A 23,416-nucleotide genomic window follows, 5' to 3' on the forward strand; every position below is an offset into this window, starting at 1 on the left:
TGATTATATTGAACCGTAAATATGGTACACGCGATATTTGATCCTACTTTTTACCACACTAAACATCCAGCTTTACGAGGCCATATCTTATCTCGAAGATTCTCCGACACGAAAGAGAATGCGAGTAACGATCGAGGGTGAGCCTTTATCAACGTCGCGACATATTCTTCCTCGTAAATATTACACTTGTTTTAATCGGTTGGCAGAACGCGGAAGAGCAGATTTTTTGGCCCACGTGCTACTGCAGGGCTGTGCGAATCATGCCTTTTCTATACTTTTACCTGAGATGCGAGATAGTTGCATCACTCCCAATAAAAGAAAGAAAGAGATGTAATGTTGAAAATGAAACGGCAAAGAAACATTGTATGGGATATTAATTTACGCAAATTTATTCCATGCTGTAATAACATTAATTTTTTTTTTTTTTTCAAGTTAACTGGTTGTTGCTAAGAAAAATAACAATTCTACCGAAATTATAACGCAATTACATTTATATATTCGTATATTTAGGCACCTCTGTCGGATACTTCAAAGACGAGCGATTATGAGTATTGTCAATTGCCGCAATGTAAACTCTTTGACATAACGAAAACGCATCTCGTGGCTCGAAACACAGTCTCCTCGACCGTATATCCTGAGCATATAATATCCAAATGTCACAAACAGAAGTATATTAACAATGAGAAATTCCTAAGCCTAATGTGTAAGTTTCTAATGGTATTCGTAAGCCATAAAAAGCTTTATAGATACGTAACACACTCATATAATCACTCATGAAACACTCGTGCTCTTACAAAAAGCACCGAATTATCCAGATCGTTTAAAGTAATTATCATCTTTCACATCGAATCTTCTGCTTTTATAATTATAACAATTGTTTTTAATTAAGCAATTAAAATGTTGACTGTAACCGAACGAGTCCCGATGAAATTAAATTATTAACAAAGTTACTGCTTTATATTAAATGTATTATTTACACATTTTTACAAATAATATTTTATGCGTGTATATATATTGGCAAAATAATCGTTAATCGCGTATATATCAGGTTCTGTTAAACTACTTGCAACGATCGAGAACACGAGCGAGTCAAAAAGCATTTGATTTAATAGAATATCTCCCTAATATATCTTATTGTCCTTAAACGTATTATACTTTCATTCGTTTATGAACTTTCTCCTTTATTGTCGATATAATAATTGAAACACTTTCGCAAAACACATTTAATCGATTGGCATGGACTACCACCACCAGTAATGATTATTAATTACATTTTCGAAAATGTACAAGTAAAAACATTTACGTACAACGTGTGGAACATTTTACATATAATATATACATATATGAATATACCAGTATATGTATATACAATACATAAATAAGGGGATGATTGGTTGAATAAGGAAAAATTCTTGACTCTCCCTCTCCCTCTCCCTCTAAATGTTTCTTCTCTTATCATTCCTATTTCTTTCGAGATGGGAAAAGCATAGTGGGATATTATTATAACTGTTTTTTTTGTCACATAATATTTATAACATGAACCATCCCTTCTGCATCCTGAGCTTACGAAGATATGGTATTGTTTAAACTGCTTACTTCTTATTATTTAAACTTTATTATCTTTCCTATATCCTTATATTAATTCTCTTGCATTTTCTATATTTTTAATACTACAAATCAAAAATTTGAAAAAATCTATGTTCTCAATCGAATCTAGTTCCAATTGCCTCATAGCTATTTGTCATTCTTTATAAGCTTTTTTATACCGTAATATTATTATAGATTATATTTTGTCCATTACATGGCATGATTGAAAATTTGTTAGATTTATTCAATGCAGATATTTCAGGGACTGCACAACTGCCCTAAGAATATTATATACTTCCACTGCGAGCAATGCTAGCGTTCGAGTAATATCATCATCATTTTAAACATCATCACACAACAGGCTATTTTTCCAAGTTCACATCACTTTCTCTGCATAAAACGTTCCAGAGATAAATATTAGTTGCACATATACATAGAAACGGAAACACAGTTGTGACACGTCAAGACAAATAGGTTTCCCTCTCAATCCACTACCGCTTAGCGTTGTGCAAACAGCATGTACAAATCTCCATAAATGTTTTATATATGTTTAAAGCTAATAAATATAGTATATATAAAGCGATACAGAGTGCATCGAAAACAGCTTTTATATACCGATCAACAAAATAATGTCAATGTATACCAATGTACCAGTGGAAGTTTTCCTTGTTTTTTTTTTTTTTGTTTTTTTATTTTTATCAATACTCTTTAGACGTTTTACATCATTATCTATAATGCGTTATTGAATCTATTTGTCGTACTCTTAATTTCAATTTGCAGAATAACTTTTTAGTTTTAATCCATGTAAAATTAACCTATACATTTTTTATGTTTCGTTACACTCCGTACATAATTATTGTCGTAAATTATATATATAATTATCGGAGCTATTTATATATATATATATATATATATCTGTGTGACTTATATATATTATATAAATATATCATTATTATTGTTCGAACAGCATCAGAGCTTAGCCTATTCCTCGGTACTTTGCAGTGCCTTGTCATATATAATTATTATTAATTAGTATATAATCTCGATAAACATCTCGTCCTCAAGTTCCTTTCCTTGGTTTATTTCAATAAAACCGTGAATAACTTTAGGCCATTCACTACTTCAATTAATTCATAAATATACAAAGAAGTTAACGTAATTTTAGTTTGGGTTAAAGGTTATTTGTGAATTTTGCAACAAAAGGAACGAGAAACAACATTCCGAATGGTTTATAGCATATATATATATATATGTTGAATAACACAAATTAATCTCGAATAGCAATAGCAATGAAATAAACAATGTACAACGACCATATATAGATACGAAAACAGTTTCGATAAATAGGAAATATATATTTATATATGTGCATCAATAAATGCACACACACAGAAACAACTTTAATGTACCTGCGTACCCCACACGGTCAAAAATAAAATAAATCTTAAGTATTGCGTTGTCTTAACATGTGCACGAGATTTTTCACTAACTATTATTGTCGTCTAGCGAGAGTCCCCTTCGAAGCCAAATTGCGATTGTGCAATTCTTATATGCTCGACCGACTCTTTACCGATAAATATATTATATTATATTAGTTAAATAAATAAATAAATAAATAAATATATATATATATATATATATATATATATATGATAGTCCGTTTCACGAACCTCGAAGCCTCCACGCTTTACACGCGCGGCAATAAGTTTCTTATAATCACCAACAATATATTGCCTCCGATTAAATATTAATTATTAATTAATATTGAATACACGCGAGACACAACCGATATATCAACTACGATCGTACAACAGCTAATTTTATTACACGTATATTTATATATTTTTACCGTGGTAATATATATATATATATATATATATATATATATATATGAACTTTCTCTCCTTTCATCGTTAAATAAACTGCTTTTTTTTTCGTTTACGTACACTTGTCAATATATTTGTAATTTTAAAAAGGTCTCGCAAAAATTGACTAATTTCGTGAACATCGGGCAACGGAAAGGAGCCTGCTCGATATAATTTACATAATATACTTCCTTTTACTCACGCGCTACTCTATACATGCTAAAAACCCATGTACGACGCGAGTAGAACTCGCCTGCGCGAGAAAAGTTGCAACTATACTTTCTCTGCTTTCAATCTCTCCTTCTGCCTGTTCACACACCATTCACACCCTCTTTTATGCCATTTATCTATTCATTTAAATTCTCTTCCTATCTCGCGTCCTCTCCCAGACTGCCCCCTCCCCCCCTCCTTCCCTCTCCTCCCTACTTGCACTCTCTCCCCTCCTCTCATACCCATACATACACACACACGCACGATTTACTCCCAAACATGCCTACGTATGCAACGAAGTATAATAGTGTTTAGTATATTATATGTATATATAATATATATAATACATATGTACGCGCGTATACGAAGTACATCTATAGACAATGTATAATTTAATTAGTTTATCATTTACATTCAACTTGTCTCTCGAACTTAAGTTTGACTTTCAATTTACTTTCAAGATTTATTTCTTAGCGTATAGTAGTACTTTCAATTCTTTATCACTTTCTTTACGAATACTTTCATACGCCTCGTATCTCGTCAACATTAACGGAGCATTAAAGATTTATCATAGAATTACGTGAAACAGCGTGAATTTGCGCTCCATTGGCTCATCGGAGTTTCTTTGTAGACTCTTTAGAAGGATCGAGAATAGCATTTTTATTTAAGCATCGAATTTAGCAGCGTTAATTAAATTTTCGCTCCTTGCTATACACCTAAATTAATGCCATGCATTTTCGAGTACACGGAAGAATTTGAATTTGTCTTCTTTCCTTTTTCCATGTAATCTTTTTCAATCGACGATAGCCAAGTTTCTTTCACGCATCAGAACAGCCACCGCATTCGATTCGTTCATTCGAGCTTTGAATGTCGCGAATCTCAATCTCGTACTCTACATCGGACTGTGCGTAAAGCATCGGCACACATACTGCTCTTTCACAATAATTTCTCTCCATTTCTCTTAATTTTCTTTCTTCCACGTCACTTGCAAGACATGTGTATTCTTTATTGCTATAATTCTACTATAATCGTATTGATGATGCCCTCGTCTCTTTCTCCTTCTACGCAAGAGTAAAGTATATACCTAAAAGTACCAGCGACCGAGCTGTATTCTTCGTGACTGTTCTTCTGAAAATTGTATTGTCAGATTATTTATATTCCTTCTATATTGTCTGTAATTCGTTAGTCCCATGTCAGGATGAATTTTCATCATTGTATATATAATTCTTAGTTTATTTCTTTATTTTCTACTCTTTCACAGAGTATTCCTCGAATAAATCACAGTATACTGTATATCGATATAAAATATTCTACGTTATTGTCGATGATCTCTTTGTGATTCCTATTCTTCCTCCTTAGTTATATCGATGTGCAAGATACTCATCATTATTGTCTCTAATACATTTATTTTTGTCAATTTCATACGCGCCTTCGCATCGGATCCTGCAAAACACAATTTCACCTGCAAGATGCTTATCTCTCTGTTTATATAGATTTATTCCTCTGCATTTCCATCCCTTCTATTTCCAAGATATTCTGGTCCTTGCAATTTTTTTATTGTTACAACAGTAACTGTATTCTACTTAACAAAGATGCGCAAGAGATTTTTTATTATTGTCTGCACATTTATTTGTTCGACTCTGGACGTTTATAATACTTTCATATAGGTCCTTGTAGATTATAAATTCACGTAAAAGAGTATCTTTTTGGAACCTTTATAATTTCATGTTTTATATTCCTGTAAGTCAAGGTGCACCATCGTTTTCATCAGATATTTTTGCTTATTTAACAATATTTATTCTTATTGCCAATATTCTTCTTTTCTTGGATTACTTTCATGTAATTTTGGTATAGTTATTCGTGTTGGAAGTTTGTCTCCCTTTCTTTATTGTCAGCTACAGTCTAGTTCTTACCGTCAACTAAAGTCTGCTCATTAACATCAGTTTCTACTCTAGCATAATCTTCTACTTGGCTCCACCGAAAATCAATCCAGCAGATAAAAAATATTTCAGTCTCGAAATCTTCCAATTATACGCAACTTTAAATCCATAAAACGCAGTAGGCATCGAATATTCGGTTGCTCAACCATCCAAAAGGATTTCGCCTAAACGTGAAAGTATTTAACGCCTACATCTGTTAAATAAATCGATTAACGTAGAAAGTTTTACGAGAGCGATATTTTCGGTAAAACTTGGCATTAACGTATCACTTTCTTTTTTTTTCTTTTAAATTTACACAAAGCTGCACAATCAGGATCTCCCCCCCCCCCCCCCCCCCACGCTCTCTCTCTCTCTCTCTCCCTCTCTCTCTCTCTCTCTAGATTATTTAATCCCGTATACGAGAATTACGCGAGAAATAAAAACCCTTAACGAAAAGATGCTTGTGCTCGTGTTTAAATTTACGAGAGAAAAAACGGAAAAAAGAAATAATGGATGAGAGAGCGGGGGGTTGAGCAGGAGCGCGAGAAGGATATATACAACACTGATCCTGCACTTTTAGGTATTAACATTGACGTAGAGGGACGCTTGCTTATCTCCTACTTTTAATGACTATTGTCGTCGTTTGGAGAGAGAAAAAAAAATGCTCTTTTAATCCCACTGCTGATTGTGCATAACGTCGTGAGTGTAGTCGTCTTTGGCGGATGGTTGGACGAAGGACGCACTGACGTCACCCACGAATGGATTCGTCGTGTGAAAAGGATTGCCGTTGTGCTCCGTCGCTCCATAATTGATCATCGAATTCTTATCCTGGCCGGCGTACAAGTGATTCTCCGCTGCCGATGGCTGATCGTAAGCGTTCCACGCAGCGTTCACGTCTTCGTTCAAGGACGGCTGTTTCTGAAGAAAAAAGACAAGAAACTCTTACGTCGTATCCCTCGACTCACTCGCGACGTCGACAATTTTAATTCTCTCTCTCTCTCTCTCTCTCTCTCTCTCTCTCTCTCTCTCTCTCTCTCTCTCTCTCTCTCTCGGACCAACCGATTAACAGATAAAAGAATGAAACGCTCACTATGAACTCGGATTGCATCGTTCTTGGTGGTGGTGGAAGCGGTGGCTTCGTTTGGCCAAGGTCACTCATGGGATTCCAGGACTTTTGCTCCTCCAACGTGGGATCCGCCCATGGCTGAAGTTCCCCGGAGCAGAAAATCGCGTAGAAAGTTACGCCGAAGAAGTGCACGCAGGCGGCAATTATGAATACGTTGCGCCAGCTTTGAGGATCCTGCGGGAAAGATTTAAGGATTTCAAAAAGGTGTGTGCGTAAAGTGCATGTATGTTAAACAATTGAAGAGCGAGAGCTAGGCGATTTCTTTCCTTCTGCATTTCTCCATTTCTCTACTTTGATTTTTATTACACCAATCGATTCACCTTGTCCTTGGTGATGTTGTCGACGAAGAACGGTACCAGAAGGCCGGCTATGGTACCAATGCCGTTCGACATTCCCATGAGGATACTGGCGTACCTCGGGGCAATGTCCAGGTGGTTGACGTTGAAACCGGAAATGGCGAAGCCGCTGCAAGCCACGCCAATGGCTAGGGCGACGTTGGCGGCCGTTCCGTTCTTGTTCACCGCCGCGTTGGCCACGACCAAGAAGAAGAGAGCTTCCATGCCGAAACCTCCGCAGTTGAAGAGCTTCCGGACGTTGGTTGTCGATAAAATTTGACGCTTCCGAAGATGGTCCGCCAAGAGTCCTCCGGCTGGCACGATGACGGTCATCAGTAAGTGGGGTAGCGAGCCGATCATACCTGTCTGAAGAAAGAGGGCAGGAAGAAGCATACGGATATAGTTAAATCACAATGGATCTCGGCGCGCGAGACGTCTCTCATTGAACCTTTCGCGCGGTCTTTCTTCCCCCCCCCCCCCCCTCCGTTCCTGCGCTATACCGTACCTCCACCAAGGGCATTCCGAAGGACTCGTGGAGGAAACGAGGCTGAAAGAGAACGAGGAGATAGAAGTTCCAGGATCTACAAAAATTCGCGACGATTATGGCGTGCACTGGCATCGAGGTGAGGAACTTTCGCCAGGGTGTCGTGCTAAATGTTGGTATTGGCAGCTGCACTTGACCTTGACCCAACGAATCCTCGATGTAGCGAAGCTCGCGCATCGAGATCGAGGGATGCTTCGAAGGCTTCTCAAACGCCAACCACATCCACACGCCGTACCATATTATGCCAGCGATACCTGATGACGTTTCCATATTCGTATTGCATGGGCAAATGTGCATATTATTTAATACATATAAATATATATGAGGGGGTTAAAGATTGCGCGTGCTCGCTCTCTCTCTCTCTCTCTCTATATATATATATATATATATATATATATATACCAACCGTAGAAATAAAAGGATGCTTCCCAACCGAACCATTGGCTCAGAATGCCCGAGAGTGGCATTCCTATCACCATAGCAGCGTAGGAACCGCAAAAGGCTAGCGTTGCCAGTCGTGACCTTTCCAACGGTGGTGCCCAATATTTCCAAATTCCATGACAAGCTGGATAAGTGACGCCCTGAAGAGATAATCAATGCTTCTTTCTTATATAATTTTCTCTCAAACTTATATAAACATGGAGGTATAATTTTGAATAAATGATGAAATAGGACCAACCTCCACGAGACCTTTGAGAACCTGAACGCACATGTCCATGGTGAAGTGAACTTTTAGCGCACCAGGTACCAGAAGATTCAAAAAGGACGATATTACTATGGCTGAGCCGAAAATTCTGTTGGCAGGGTATAGCGAGGCCAAGAAACCTCCTGGAACCTGTGTCAGCAGGTAGCCCCAAAAGAAGGAAGAATCCAGCATACTTTCCACTCCGACTGTCCAATTAAACTTCATACTATTACCAGGTTTGGTAGCGTTCGATTGCAACAACACTTTTGCCATTCCCATGTTGCACCTCATGCCAAACGAGATGACGAATCCTACGAATCGTACAACTTATCAAATTCTCCTTTAAATATATCCAAATAAAAATATCTATCTCTCAAGGCACACTTTATAACGCATCGCAGCATTTACGTTTCTATTGATTAATCGAGCAATCCAATATTTATAATTACAATCTTGCTCGAATTGACATTTATCGCAATTCTACCCACGTATAGTAAATTTGAATGTTTGGTGGAAGCTTTTGTGAAAGGGAAGTGATATACACGCGTGATACACACACAATAAAGTACATTCTTCTCGGTATATAGATACTTGTATCGTGCGCGAATCCCATTCTTCCATCTCTCATTTTTCATCATTTTTGTAAGTCGAGGATAACACGATAGGAGGGATAATAAATAAATGTGTATACTATTTTCTATTATATTATAATAAATCAATGAGTGTTACGTGGGTGCAATTACATACTACACACATACTGTATATCTATATAGTTTTTATTTTATAAAGTCGTATACCCTCATCGTAAGAGACTAAATCGAGTTCTTTATCAGATTTAAATGCTGAAGAGAGAGAGAGAGAGAGAGAGAGAGAGAGAGAGAGAGAGAGAAAGAGAGAGAGGACTCACCTAAGCACGCCAAAACAGCAACCGTGTATCTTTTGGATAAGCATGGGCACTCTGGTTTGCAGTAAGTGTCGATATGACGTAACGGTGGTCTCTCGGGTTCCTGAAGAGAATCGAACGAGTGCTGCCTGCTATAGTTCCTCTCGTCCTCGAACCCCTTGTTCTCCTTACTACCCTCGGGTGGCATCTCAAATTCCTCGTAGCCGGCATTGCTCTTTCTTAGTCTGCGTGTAGTTAAAAAATTCTTCGTGAGAATCATACTCTCCTCAGCAATCCCTAACACGACAAGGCCATTCTGTATGGTGTATGTACTACCGAGTGTTTGGACCACAAACATTGTGTGTGTGCATTTTCCCCAGGACCAATGGCTGATCGGAAATTTCATGGGGAACGGGAAAAGGGGGAAAGTACGTCTCTATACATGCGTGCTTAGGGAGAGGGAGAGAGAGGAAATTGCAGTTTATGCGGCTAGGATTTCGGACAGTTTTATCGAGCTGAGATGATCCGCGTGGATGGGTTATGCGAGCAGAGATAAGCCAGATTACCCGGAGAATTTCTCCGATGCTTTTGTCTTGAGGGAATTAAAGGCCACGAGACCCGCCGCCGTGAATCCGGACATCTTCCAATTATTGGGGTTGCTTCTCGGGACTTCTGCGATGGTTGCGTTCTTCTTCGGCACAGCCCCCCTCTACGAGTAGGCGAAGTCACATGATTTTGCGTAATATCGAGTCCCCCTGTAAGGATTCGTCAAAACACATTCTATTAGAATCTCCTCGTTTCCACTTTGCACCGCAGGCTTCTCCTACCTCTCTGCCGTATTGCTGCCAGGTTAATTAGAAAATTCCGCTAATGTCGAGATAGTTTACTACATCCGCGAATAAATTGCGCAACATATCGCCCTCGTAAACGCGCGACGAGGATGGAAAATTATCGATATGGGAATTATGGTCTGGCTCGCGGTGAAAATTTGTGAAAGGTGTCCTTGGGGAGAGAAGGGCCAATTATATATATTTATGTCACACGATAAATGCAATAAGTTTTCAACTCTAAACATCTATTTTTTCTCATGGACTATATCATTCCTGGAGACTTGTTCGAGGGATGGAAACTGTGAATCGCAGCAGATTAAAGGGACTTGTATAAACGTCCTCTCTCTCTCTCTCTCTCTCTCTATATATATATATATATATATATATATATATAGAGAGAGAGAGAGAGAGAGAGAGAGATGTACCAGAGGGATCCTTGGAGAAGGGGTGTTTATTTGGAGTAGCGGTCTCTCCACCCCTAATCCCCGAACTCTCAGGGGAAAATCGTCCGAGGGTAGAAAACGTCGAGATACGTACACCTAGTCCCTAGCTGTTTTCCCCTCTCATCATATTTTTTTCACTCAAACTTTCCTCAAGAAATATTACTTCAACTTCTTTCTCTCTCACTCTCTGGCACTAACAATGCATATTCTTTCCAAATTAAACTGCAAATTTTAATCAAACGAATAACTGAGTCTCCCAGCGAAACACTGATTAAATTGCCTCCCGAGTTATCCACTTTACAAGTGAAGCTGATAAATTTCCATGGGTTTTTTTTTTGTTTTTTTTTTTTTTTCAAAAACTTTTACAACTTCTTGCAGTTGTTTGTATAACGAAATGAGCGTACGATAACGAGATGATTGAATCGATAGTAACGAATGAAGAGAATATATGTATATATATACGCGGTATATGTAGAGACGAGAGAGTGTCTTCTCTACCTTATTGACGTGATAAGTGAATACGAAAAGTGGTACATATTCATTGCCCGCCATTTTCCACTCCATCCCACGATTTCATTTCTCACATTTTTCAATCTGCTTCTGACGTATCACTTTGCCTCTTCGTATACGCGCGCGTCTTTACTCTTCGATCTTCAACTGCAAATTTTAATTGCGAATATTCTCTCTCGAGTTAAGTTTTCAATTTTGCAAATGGCGCAGTTCATTTCTACGGAACGACTGGAATATGGAGGATTTTTTATTTTCTACAACTACAGTCGAGTTTGCCATATCCCGGTGTCCAATGGAATAAAAGGTCTGAATAATTGCCTGAGGGTTTGAGCTAGCGCGACGACAATCAAGAGGCACATCATCCAACGATGGTGATGGATATTAAAATGGCACGTGACGGACAATGGGCACAAAATGCACAGCACGTGTTAACGAATTGGGGTGGAACGAGGAAGATGGAGATCGCTGACTTTACTTAATGGACACTGTACATCACCAGAATCACAATTAATGTCTAAAACTCTTTAAATTGCTTTGTGTTATTCTCCAATTAGGCTAAAACTCTCTCTTTCTCTCTCTCTCTCTATATATATATATATATATATATATATATATCTTGTAAAAACTTTAATTTAATAAAATTTCAAGTTAAACCGTTCCGAATATATTTAAATATATATATATATATAGAGAGAGAGAGAGAAGAGCGGCTCTAAATGATATGTTTCTATTGGAATAGATCGATTCGATGGCATAAATAAATTTACTCGAGTGACGTAATTAATTATTACAAGTAATATGCTCTTCGAGCTTTCTTATAATGATAAATTGAAAAATTGTGCGAAAATGAGGTTGAATTATAATAATCGATAAATTCACGCGAAGATGGCATTTGCAAAGATTCTTGCGGAATATGTGGTGCCAGGGTATCCAACATGCCCAAACTAAAAAGGCAAGTGGAGCATATCATTATAAGCACTGTCGCACACAACGATGGCCCTAAATCATTGGCCATTATTTCTCCTACCAAATCTCCAACAAGACTGTCCATGTTCGCGCACTTTTGCACGGGTATACCCACTCTTTGGAATAAACCAAACAGGACCAAGCACAGAATAAATCCTTCGGCACTTCCAAGAAGCAGGAATTCTCTTACACAACATCACATCACATTTTACTACAATTAATTCCTTCTCTCTTCGATATATTCTCTTCAGCTGGCAAAATAATGGGAGAATTACCGTCAAAAATCACATCACAGTTTCCTTCGAGGGATCAGGAAGAAGCATTTGAAAAACAAATCAAAAATCTATAATCGAACGAATTTCTAGGTTTGCTGGTGGGTAACGACTTAACCGATTGAAACATTCGATCCAATTCGTACTACGTATAACAGGATTTCACAAGGGGTTAATTCTGTTTTTGGAGACAGGCGAGAAATATCAAGGACTCTGCTAAAACTTGCCATTATCACGATAAATGTTTGAAAATAATCAATTCCTATATAAGAATATACAAAATGAATATTGGAATAATCTATTGTAAGAATAAAACCAAATTGAATTGAAAATAGAAAATTTAAGAAAGAAGGGTTGAATATTAAATTTGATAGGGGGGTTTGGAAGAGAACGGGGTGGGAAATATGGTTAAATTAGATACAAAAGATATGAATACAACGATCAAAGATCCAAGTAGGCCAGTAAAATGAAGAAGGATCGATGTGAAGGGAGAAAAATTGCTGGATCGAAGAGAGAAAAAAATCGGCAGAGAGAGAGAGAGAGAGAGAGAGAGTTGAAAGAGGAAACTCACCAATAACCAAGTCCAGATAGGGTAACGTGCGGAGAGGGTTCGGTAGCGCGTGGGGTACGCGACGGAGAACGTCGTCGACGTCGCCTGACGTCGTCCTCGTCGGTCCTCGTCGACGTCGGTGGCGGTGGCGGTGGCGACGGTGCGGGGTTCGCCAAGTCAGCTCGTCCCGGCATGAACAGCGTCAGCGCGTCGGGACGGCCTCCCCTCATTGGTCGAACACGCCGACGCATCGATATCACTGGCCAACCGGGCCCTCCTGCACCCCTTTTAGATCGACCCCAGGCGGAGCTTTGTCCTCTTTGCTTCTCTCTCTCTCTCTCTCTCTCTCTCTCCTCCTCCTCCTCCTCCTCCTCCTCCTCCCCCTCCTCCCCCCTCCCCTTCCCTCGTAACAGCGTCCTTCTCTTTTCTCGCGGTCTGCTTCGCTCTCTCTCTCTCTCTCTCTCTCTCTCCAACATTTTATATACATATACCTGACTCTCTGCCTTCATCCTCATACTCATCTTCATGATTCCCCTTTTCTTTTTTGTTTCCTTCTCATTCCGCTCATCTTGCTCCCACAGTCCTTTCTTCCTATTCTCTGCACTCTTGTTTCTCCGATCTCAATCGCTCTCTATATCTATAATATCTCTCTGATACATCCGCGAAACATTTCGAAGAAACAACAAGGCGGTTTGAAAAGCATTAGCGTTAAGCATGGCTTTAGCAGTGAAAACCCAACACTAACGACGACCTGTTCAATGATCGCGTATACAGCCAATTGCCCAGCGTTGCTTTCACTCGATTCCTGCCTGCCTGAAGATTCGATTATTCCGAGTGAAAAGGGCCACCTGCCCATGCCAACTCTACCGGAACCTTACACGCCTAACGTCCTTGATTTCCTCATCTTCGATCTTGAAGAAACCTATACTCTTTCCGGATCACAAATCTATCATCGACCAATTTGCGCGGCGCGACTTGACAACAATTATCTCTAATTATTGTTTGTATAATTTTCTTGAGAGTTTCTATATATATATATATATACAACCCTTTTGCCATCTATATTGGAAATTGGCAGTCCTTGGAATCCTACGACTAAACCCTTCGTGTTCTTCAATTTAAATTCTATTATGTCCTCATCAATATCCATTGTGGCCCTTAATTGCCCCTTTATTCGTTTCATTAAGGCCCAATGACAGGCTCCTTTCGACTTTGCCTCGATGGAAGGAAATTGTTTTCAAACTCTTCATTTTTGGTTTATATATATAAATATATAATTATATTTAATTTATATAAATGTAAAGGTCAACGCGCCCATAATTTTGGGTCCCTTGGTCAATTCGCATTGTACAGCATAATCGGACTGAAGGGATCGTTTACTCACGGGAAATCTATTGGGACCCTCGACCCTATACCATCCGAGATCTTTAACTTGCTCGCTTTTGACCCTTAAGCTTTTTCTTATCTATCCTACTTTATGGCTCTAATCGGAATCTCCCGTCCAACACAAATGATCCTTATGGAAAAACGATGCTTATTGATTTTTCCTAATTTTTAAATTATCCCCATTATGCTGCTGTGATAGCAATGATAACCGTGCATTTGTTAAATAAATATTTAATGGGTGCTGTTACAAAGATTTCCGTGGAATATTCACAATGATAATCGTGTTATCGATGAGATATTTGTAGGTATAACGCGGCAATGCATGAAAGATCTAGTTTGCAAGACCATCAATTACCATAGTATACATATATATATACGTAACGAGATTCCAGATTGTGAGAGAATATCATACACTTTTTAGAGCGCGCGCGTGTGTATGTGTGTGTAGATGGGTACATGGAATGATAAATATTCTTCAATAAGCGAAATCGATTGTCGGTAATCGCATCAATTACAGAAGGATACATAACGACCACATCCGCTTAGACGGTGTACACTTTAAGTGATTGGATCCCGAGACGCTTTTGAAGATTTCTATTTATAAAGCACAGGGAGGAATATTGCCTTAAGAGAAATCACACGATACAAATCGCGCAATAAACTCGTCCGCTGCGAAATTCTCAGCTTTTGACAGAACCATTAAATTTATCTCGTAAAGAAGGACCGAAGAGGAGTAAAGAAATTTAGTTAATTAAAGATGAAGCAGGGATTCCTTTTTTATGCCAGCAAGAGCTTGACAGGGATGATTCAACAACCTGGTGTGTTTTTAGCTAATCGAGATGCATGGCTGCTTCCTACGCAATAAGAAGATCAACTTTATTGGAGTAGGAGTAATAATTAATCGTAAGGACCGTGATTACGATTATTTTGATTAAAGCACCAGCCACAAATCGAATATGCCGTAGCCGACCAGCCGGAGAAGCCGTTAACTTCGTCAAACACCTCAGTTTCTCCCATAATGAAGATACAATTTAATAATCGTAAAAGCAATTAGAACAATGAGAATTCGCTCAACGGCCAATTTTCTTCATTCAATCTCTCTTTTTATTCAATTTCTTCGTCAAAACATACACTATATAAATCTCTGAACGGGGTATAAGAAATATAATACACACAAATATAGTTTATTATATAAAAGTATTAAAATGTACGGTACTAAAAGTGGTAAAAATATTTGTAAAATTCACAGACGAGAGTGTTTTCGACCGACTTGTGCGCAGAGGGTGGTGAGGTATCATCGGAGAGAGAGAGTGTGTGTGTGTGTGTGTGTGTGTGTATATACGCGCGCGGCAGTGGAAAAAGACAAACGCTACTCGAGCAGATCCTCGTGTCACTCGAGGTCCTTGAAAAAGGGTCGAGATTGATGAAAGGATTCGATCGAGCAGGGAAATGAGAATGGTGGGAGAGAATCAGAACTGGTTGGTGGTAGGCGAGTCGAATATGGATCGCCAGACGTTAGGAGCCTGCTTGCATTGTTACAAACGCGTAAAGCGATAGAGGCAGCGAGTATTTAGGGTGGAGAGAGAGAGAGAGAGAGAGAGGGGGGGTGGGTAACAGAGAGAAAAAAGTAAGGAAGAGAGAGAGAGAGAGAGAGAGACAGAGAGACTGAACGGAATATATAGGAGGAGAGAGGGAAGGGGTAGGCACCCTCTCCGCGGTTGCCAGGAAATATCGATCTGCCCGAGAGGGATGGATGCTGCCTCGCTGCTTGGTACAATACTTTATCTCCACTTTGGCGCTCTCTCTGCTATGCCCGAAATATCTCAAATTTCCCAGTCGAGGTGCCGCCGCCAGGTGCCTCCCAAACAGGTTAATACCCCCACCGTGTGTTCGATAAAACCCCCAATGACCTTTCACTGAAAAAAAAAACATACCAAAATCAAATCAAACACCGTTGATTTTATACTCTTGAAAAGATTCGTTTTTTAACGAAATATCAAAGGTTTTCTTTAGATTCTTCGAATCTTCCTTCATTCGTTTACGATGAAATTTTTCAATAGAGCTTTGTTATACGTGTGCATGGTTTTGGCCCGAATTTTGAATATTTGCTTTTAATTGTATATAATTATTCATTGTTATCTCGAATGTTATTTTTGTTGATTTGAAGTAAAAGTTATTGTTATTAATAATGCTGGTAAGTGAATAATTGTTTCATTGTCCATTTGTAGTTCTCGAGAGTTCATTAGGCAACAACAGAATTAATTGTTAAATGACTTTTAAGGAATTTTGTCAATGTTTAAAACACTGAAATTTGATACTCGGTTTGGAAAAAGGATATCGAATTGTTCCTATATGCCACTGAAGTATCCTTGGACGAGAGCAGCTCTGGGGATGAAATAGGATTTCCTTTCTGGATTGATAAATTCGTCGAATCATGGAATGATTCATCGTATTCTCACGAGTGGTACCCTGCAGGCTCGACAGGATGCTGCATGATACTCAAGGAGTTTTAATGAGCCTAAACAGCTTATTATTTATCCACGATAATCCACAAGCAAAATTTTATTCTTCTTTCGATAAATATAGCATTCTGGAAACGTCAGCTTTGTCATCATCGTCGAATTCAGGATTTTTCTTCAGGGGATTTGAAGGGGATGATAGTGCTTTCTCCCTCCGTCAAATTTTCTGGCCAGATTTATAATAAGAATACTTAACCAAGCTTTTATTTATTCGTACAGGGATTGGGGATAACACGAAGGTATTAGCATCGACTCCATCATAAATGTCATCCGCGTGCGGCGGTCGTATATATATAATGCCTTCAGCAAAGAATTCTTAAAAATTTTATGAAACGTCATTGCACGCACGTATTACGAGGATCTGGAGAAAAAATTCGACTCGAAAATCCACAAAGTCTTCGCAGTCTTCCAAACCATGCAGCCTCGTCTCATGCATCAATGAATGAATAATTTTGACGAATCGGCCCAGGGAGCGATTTTCACATGATACGATACTCCACACACACACACTCACACACACACATATATATATATATGTATATCGATCAGCCGCTCGAAATTTAATACGGCAAAACTTAACCGAGTCTATACTTATCCGTAGGAGGAATGGAAGTAGCACTGACTCGATAAATATCATCCGGGCGTAGCGTCTTGAGCAAGGAACTCTTCAGGACCTCGCGAAGCGTCACGAATCTCGAGAAACTCGAGTGAAAATCCGAGTGAAAATAATCCATGGAATTGCTACGGTTTCCCAAAAGGTCTTGATGATTTATCTGAAAGTTGCTCCTGCAAGATAATACCCTGTGAAAATGTTCATCGTCCTTGATTCGAAATTCAGATATCTCTTTACGTCCAGCATATGAAGGAGTATCCGGTGGAGGAGGATCGCATTGGAATTTGGCTAAAGGGACGTTTGGCCCGGATGCTCGAGGAATCACCGAGCAGCATTTGTCGCGCGTCACTCCTTTATCCTCGGGATAAAAGCGACGAGGCTGCTGTTTCGTCCCGTTGCGACATAAAGTACGTTCGCGACGTACTGCAAATTTCTCTTCTTGCATAGTCCAACGGCGTTTCTCATTATCGGCAAGAACGGCAAGTTGGCTGGCTGCTACCCTCGCGACCCTCGCGACCCTAGCGCCGGGGACCCCTCGGCGGCCCAGCCCCGGCACTACGTGACCGGAATACTCGGGATACATTTTTAAAGTTAAACACCGCTCCTCCTTGAAACGTCCATCACTTTTTCCCAGAAATATTCCCTCCCCGCTCCTGCAGCTTCTTCCTCCCTCTGACCATTCTACCACGTTATTCCTCTTATCGTCCGAGCCCCCAGCCACTCTACACCTTGTTTCCTCCTCCCTCGCTGCTTCTCGAGAATCCGCTTTCTCCTTATTATTGCTTCCCGCAGCCCAAGCGTAGCGAAAACGATTCTTATTGGCATATCTACGGCTAGTACATCCTGCTGCAGCAGACAGTCGTTTAATATCGCGATAATCGACTGCGAGCTGGCTCCTCGACATCCTTCCTCCACTCTTCTCATCGAGGATCAACAATTTCTCGCCTCTCCAATTCCATCCAAGACTGTCGCAACTCGATGACTCATCGTCGAACCAATCGTGTTCACTCCTCGTCCGACTACCCTGCTCGCTCCTTCGACATTTTCCTACACTCGACTGCTTCTTCTTCTTCTTCTTCTTCTTCTTCTTCTTCTTCTTCTTCTTTCGCACCGGCAGGAATTTACCCGACTGTCCGGTGCTCGACTCTTTGAGGAAAAATGAGGGAGGACCGATCGATGGTCTCGTTTCTCCACGCGGAGAACGATTCCGAGTAAAAGCGTCACTGGTACCAGATACATTACGGCCATGAGACTTTTCAAAAGAACCCTGACGACGATCGATGAGCGTCGAGTCCCGCCTGGCTTCTTTCGCATCGCCGGCAAACTTGCGCCCATCGTGCACTCTGCTCCCGCGTATGTACCTGTTACCCGGCGACATTGATATGTCGCGCTCCCGAGGAGAGCCCTGACGACTCTCGCAATAGAGGGGGGATGACCTTGAAGAGTCCTCCAACCCTGAATTCTCCTCGTCTTCGTCCCTCGACCCTCTCCTCGGCGCTGCGGTTCTATCCCTAATCTCCTCCTCCTCCCCCCTGAAGAATCTCGAGATTATCAAACGTTTCATCTTCCTCACCGACCTCCCGATCGATTTGTCCTCGAAGAAACTCTTCAGCCTCCTGTAGATGGAATTCTTCGGATTTGCAAGGGCAATTGCTGGAAAATTCTGCTCTCCGCGATTGCCAATCACCGCAGGCTGCCTCGTGCGGCGACCAGAGTACAGTACTCTTCCGTGCACTCGTCTGGTACCGGCTGCCGACCCTAACCTGCCGCCTTTGCGCCTGCATCTTGATCCAGGATATCTATCGAGCACCATTCTTTCAGCCCCGTGACAATTGCAGGCGGGGGATCGAAAAGGGTAAAAATTTAAATTGCTCCTGTGATTAAACTTACTGGAAAATTCTTGTCCAAGGTCTCTCCGGTGGCTTGGACTTTTAACGCTCGTTACTGCTGCATTGTCAGTGGAATCGCAAGAGCTTTTCATCGCACCGTTGCTTCCCTCGCCCCTGATCGTGGGACAATAATAATAAGCGACGACGCCGGAGTTGACGGGATAATTTCGTTGATCATTCTTCTGGCAATTGGAAGGTACGGCGTTCGTTTGGTCGTTCCCACGGGACGAATGAACCGAGATATTAATGCAGCTGTTACCGCAGGCAAGGTCGTCGGAACGAGCTTGACGATCCACGTGATTATTATTTGTCTCGTCGGGTCGAAACTTGGATCTCGATCGTCGGACCTTTCCCGATGGAATATTTTTAGAGGCTGGCTCGGGGCTCTGGCCGAGCGGCGAGGCCAATTCTTTCACGTTGGATTTCATTGGGCGCGAAACGACCCCTTTGGATATCGATCGCGTTTTAAGGTGCGAGCAGCAGATTTCTCCCCGCTCGTCATTAAACTTTGCATTTTCCTTCGCCGCAATTATTCCATCCCGTTCATCATTCCTATTATTTATCAACCGCCGTGGCTCACCGTACTCGCTCCAACTCTTCTCATCAATCGATTTCCCATCAGCATCGCATCCCTTGCTCCATGTCTTGGCAAAGCCCCTCTTATCTCCCGCCGAGCAATCATCGTCGCTGCTAACCCTGGACATTTTTAATTCCCTATGCCTCGGTGACGAGTGGCAAACGCAATTTTTCTCCAGATTCCTCGTCAACCGATCATTATTCCTAACAACAAGAATCTCACACTTTGAATCGTTCAAAGAATCTTTGCTAAGATCTACGTCCAATGTCACGTTGCAAATCGATCTGATATCTTCGTCACGGTTCACGTTGATGGTTTTATTGAAATTTCCTTCGGTTACCACTTTCGCATGGAAATTGTTGCTCGAGGTACTTCCGGACACGAGGGTAATGGAGGACCCGACGGTTCTCCTCGAGGTTGCAGCTCTCGAAGCGACGAGCGTCCACATAAAGTTGGATGATTTCTCTCTTCTCCTTTCACCGTCCAATCCATTTCTCTTTATTCCACCGTTCTTCGAGTTCAACGAGAAATTGACCGTACATTTATCAGTATCAGTAGCAGCAGCAGCATCCTTCTGCGAGCGATCGATAATTTTGTCAATTTTCTCATCCTCCAACGCCACTGCTGCACCAGACGAATGTTTACTTTTACACGACGAGCGATTAGACTCGCGATCATTCTCCTTCGATATACTTGTACCATTCTTCTCCATTTTATCATCTCCCCGAGAAGTTACATTAATCTCAGGATCGTTCGTCCTGAAGAAGCGTGGATTCTTCCTAATGAGCAAGTGACTCGTATTTTTTCCATCAGGCATCAGCTCGGCTTCTATTATAGAGATTTCATCATTTCCAACTGGACATCCACGATCCGTCAATAACTCACCATTAAAATTCTCCTCAATCGTCATCCGCTGTCCCCGATCCGGTTGCTCCTGCAGATTTTCCCCAACATTCCCCCCCTTCTCCTTTCCAAGGTGATCGTCGCGAGGGTTTGGCTCGCGTGATTCGAGGGAGAAGATAAAGCTCCGTTTCTCCGTTAACGCATCATTATCGAGGGAGGATGAGAGCACGAGCTGGGAATCCCCTGACTTTTCCTCTCGTTCCGAGGCTAAAACGGCAGAGGGAAAGTTTATACTGTCATTGGAGCAAGGGGAATAGTACGGTAAATTGCGCTGTTCCTGCAAATCCGCTTTGCAAGCTTTAATATCAGGACGGATATTAATAGGACTCTTAAGAGCCACAGGACTAACAAGACTCGTAGCTCTCTCGTTAAATCCACCATCGACGGCCTCTCTCCCTTTTACACATTTATCAACTATTTTTTTCCATCCCTCTCCCCCCAAACTCACCCTCCTCTTCTCGTCGACATCAAAACAATCCTCTTTGAAGGAGCTACCAAGGGATGTTCGAGGTTTGCTGCTCCTTTCTTCGGCGGCTTGGATTTTCTCCGAGTCTCCCTCATCCCTCGCTTCCCTCTCAAACATTGACATCTTCCTGGGTGAAACATTAACAACGGCCTTGAGATTGTTCTCGTCTTTCCAACACCGACAAGCCCTGTCCATTCTATCAGAGTTGGGCATTTCGATGGAGCTTGGCTCCTGCGACGGACCATTCGAAAGATTCTCAGGTCTTTCCTCGGCAATGCCTCCTACGCCGCTTGGAGCCCTCGGAGGGCGACTCCAACTCTCGGCATTCATGGGAGTGGTTGATGTTTGTCCGGGAAGGCACTGGCTGGGATCCTCTACCGAGTTCCCCACATTTTCTTCTTCCTCCTTTCCAGAGACATTCTGACAGACCGGAGTACGATCGATAAACAGACACACGGACCTCTGCCTTTTACGATGAATCAGCTTCAAGTTGACGTAACCAAATCGAATCTCGCAAATCAAACGTACGTCGCCAAAGGACCGCTCGTCCATTTCCGAGAGGATTTTATTCAAACGGGAACACGCCTGGACCATACGATCCTTGCAGGGAATAACGTTGGTGGAGCTCTTCGACAAAGGATCGACCTTGAAGATTGCTCCCACTAGTGAGTCCACCGTGCAAGGTACCAGGGTTTCAGAGATCCTTAGTCGAGGCTTGCGACCCGAAGGATTTACCATCTTTACGATCACTATCAATCTGGATTTCATTGATTCGTCCGATGGAGCACCCTGCAGAGGGGGAGGAGTGTACAGAGTCTTGCTGGAACAGTCTCGAGTCTGAAGGCATTTGTGTTTTCTTGAAGAATTGCGATAGAATTTAGTAAAGGGTGGGGGATGGTGGTTTTCGCACGTCTCAAAAATTCTGCCAGGGTCCTTTGGGGAGGACAGCGAGTCGACGGTGGTTTCTTCAGGATCGATTGTCTCGTTCCTGGGAGAATCGTCGGTAGCTCGTCGTCTTTCGAAGCTTCTCCTCCGATGGGTGAAAGACTCTTTCGCCCTGCAGGAGCCAATCTCGACCTCGAGGTCGCTCTCCGTGTCCCCGACCGGACCCTCGACACCCCTCCGGGACAATTCTCCGCTGCAGAGAAATGATATCGATCGTCCATGCATAAATTTACTTTTCATTCGCGACACACGCTATATAAGAAAGTTTTATTTTTAAATACAAATAATTAAGTATACCCAAACTATCAATATCCCATATTTAATTCCTAGCTTGAGCTTGTTTAATTCTTAACGTTATATTATACATATACATATATATATATATATATATATATATATACTTACGAAAAATTGTCATTGAGCCAATAGTTGCTCTCGTGGATGAAATTCCAGACGTTGAAAGATTGGAGATGATCTTGGCCGAGTCTGGTGGAGTCAGAGTCTCGCTGAGAATCGTCCTTTCTATTGTTGAAGAGATCCGAGTACGGAAGGTAGTCGAGCGGTAGGTCCCTGAACAAATATTTGAACCCAAGCTTGATCGTCTCATCGACAATGCGCCAGTCTTTGTATTTAGCGTAAAGTGCGTTGCCCGTTGCGCAGACTGCGTCCTGCAGACATTTTTTCAAGCAAAACAATCGCTCGTCCGCTCGAGAGTCCTTCTTGAACACCAATGAATCCAGCAGCGAAAAAATCCTTCCCTCCAAACTTGGCACGAAGAATGCACCAATCCTCTCCACGTATGGATCGTACTTTTCGAAATCGAACCCATTATTTCTTCCCTCATCGGACTCCGCGCACTGATAACAATCATATATACATATATATATATATATATATATACACACACACACACTCGCGCATAAAGCATTTCCTTCCTGCAAATCTTTGACGATGCTACTACCTCGCCTTTCTACCATTTAAAGATTATACAAAATTATCAACCTTACGTTAGGATTTTAGGATAAATGTTTCTCAAGGGGTGTGTGTGTGCATGGTATGGGCAAAATTTGTACTTTATTATAGTTTCTTAATATACTTGTGTGATTTATAAATTGTAAAAAAAAAAAGAAATATCAAGGTTATGTTGAATTTATTTATGCATGGCTACTTTACCAATACTGCTTCTTGCATCGTCGACCAACGTTTGTAAATAATTATCGATCATGTTACGATTTTAAGACGAATGTTTCCGAAAGGAATAGACACACAATTTATTGTACTTTATATAATTACAGCGTGTCTCTATAATTTTCTAAAACCGGATATTTTCAAAGCATCGTGTTGCAAAGTGAATATATCTGCTTAACGTGGGCACAATGTTAAATGAAACAAT

At 41.0% G+C, this 23,416-nt stretch overlaps 1 protein-coding gene across 2 annotated transcripts; it reads right to left on the minus strand.

The window, feature by feature from the left end:
* Window positions 1-5,947: 5,947 nt before the first annotated feature.
* On the minus strand, window positions 5,948-12,879 carry VGlut (Vesicular glutamate transporter). Of its 2 annotated transcripts, XM_066745347.1 has the most exons (10): window positions 10,522-10,531; window positions 9,982-10,156; window positions 9,721-9,909; window positions 9,179-9,399; window positions 8,266-8,582; window positions 7,993-8,167; window positions 7,548-7,840; window positions 7,028-7,408; window positions 6,672-6,881; window positions 5,948-6,499 (listed from the first exon to the last, which is right to left on the minus strand). In XM_066745347.1, exons 3-10 carry the CDS (start codon window positions 9,792-9,794, stop codon window positions 6,251-6,253), a joined length of 1,920 nt encoding a protein of 639 aa, XP_066601444.1. In that variant the 5' UTR covers window positions 9,795-9,909; window positions 9,982-10,156; window positions 10,522-10,531; the 3' UTR covers window positions 5,948-6,250. The 2 variants fall into 2 exon arrangements, with proteins under 2 accessions (XP_066601444.1, XP_066601443.1); XM_066745346.1 differs by lacking the exons at window positions 9,982-10,156; window positions 10,522-10,531 and adding an exon at window positions 12,747-12,879.
* Window positions 12,880-23,416: the final 10,537 nt, after the last annotated feature.

Source organism: Prorops nasuta, unplaced genomic scaffold (assembly GCF_024137725.1).
Source record: "Prorops nasuta isolate Cenicafe-Biocafe unplaced genomic scaffold, Cenicafe_Pnas_1.2 PNAS00061, whole genome shotgun sequence".
In the NCBI taxonomy this organism is placed as follows: Eukaryota; Metazoa; Arthropoda; class Insecta; order Hymenoptera; family Bethylidae; genus Prorops; species Prorops nasuta.

Excerpts from the sequence above, each read along its gene's own strand:
- VGlut (XM_066745346.1), bottom strand. The coding sequence starts at position 9,794 with ATGTCCGGATTCACGGCGGCGGGTCTCGTGGCCTTTAATTCCCTCAAG. Across the intron at positions 7,409-7,547 it reads TCGGAATGCCCTTGGTGGAG|ACAGGTATGATCGGCTCGCT; the intron begins GTACGGTATAGC and ends CTCTTTCTTCAG. Across the intron at positions 6,500-6,671 it reads CGATGCAATCCGAGTTCATA|AAACAGCCGTCCTTGAACGA; the intron begins GTGAGCGTTTCA and ends TTTTTTCTTCAG.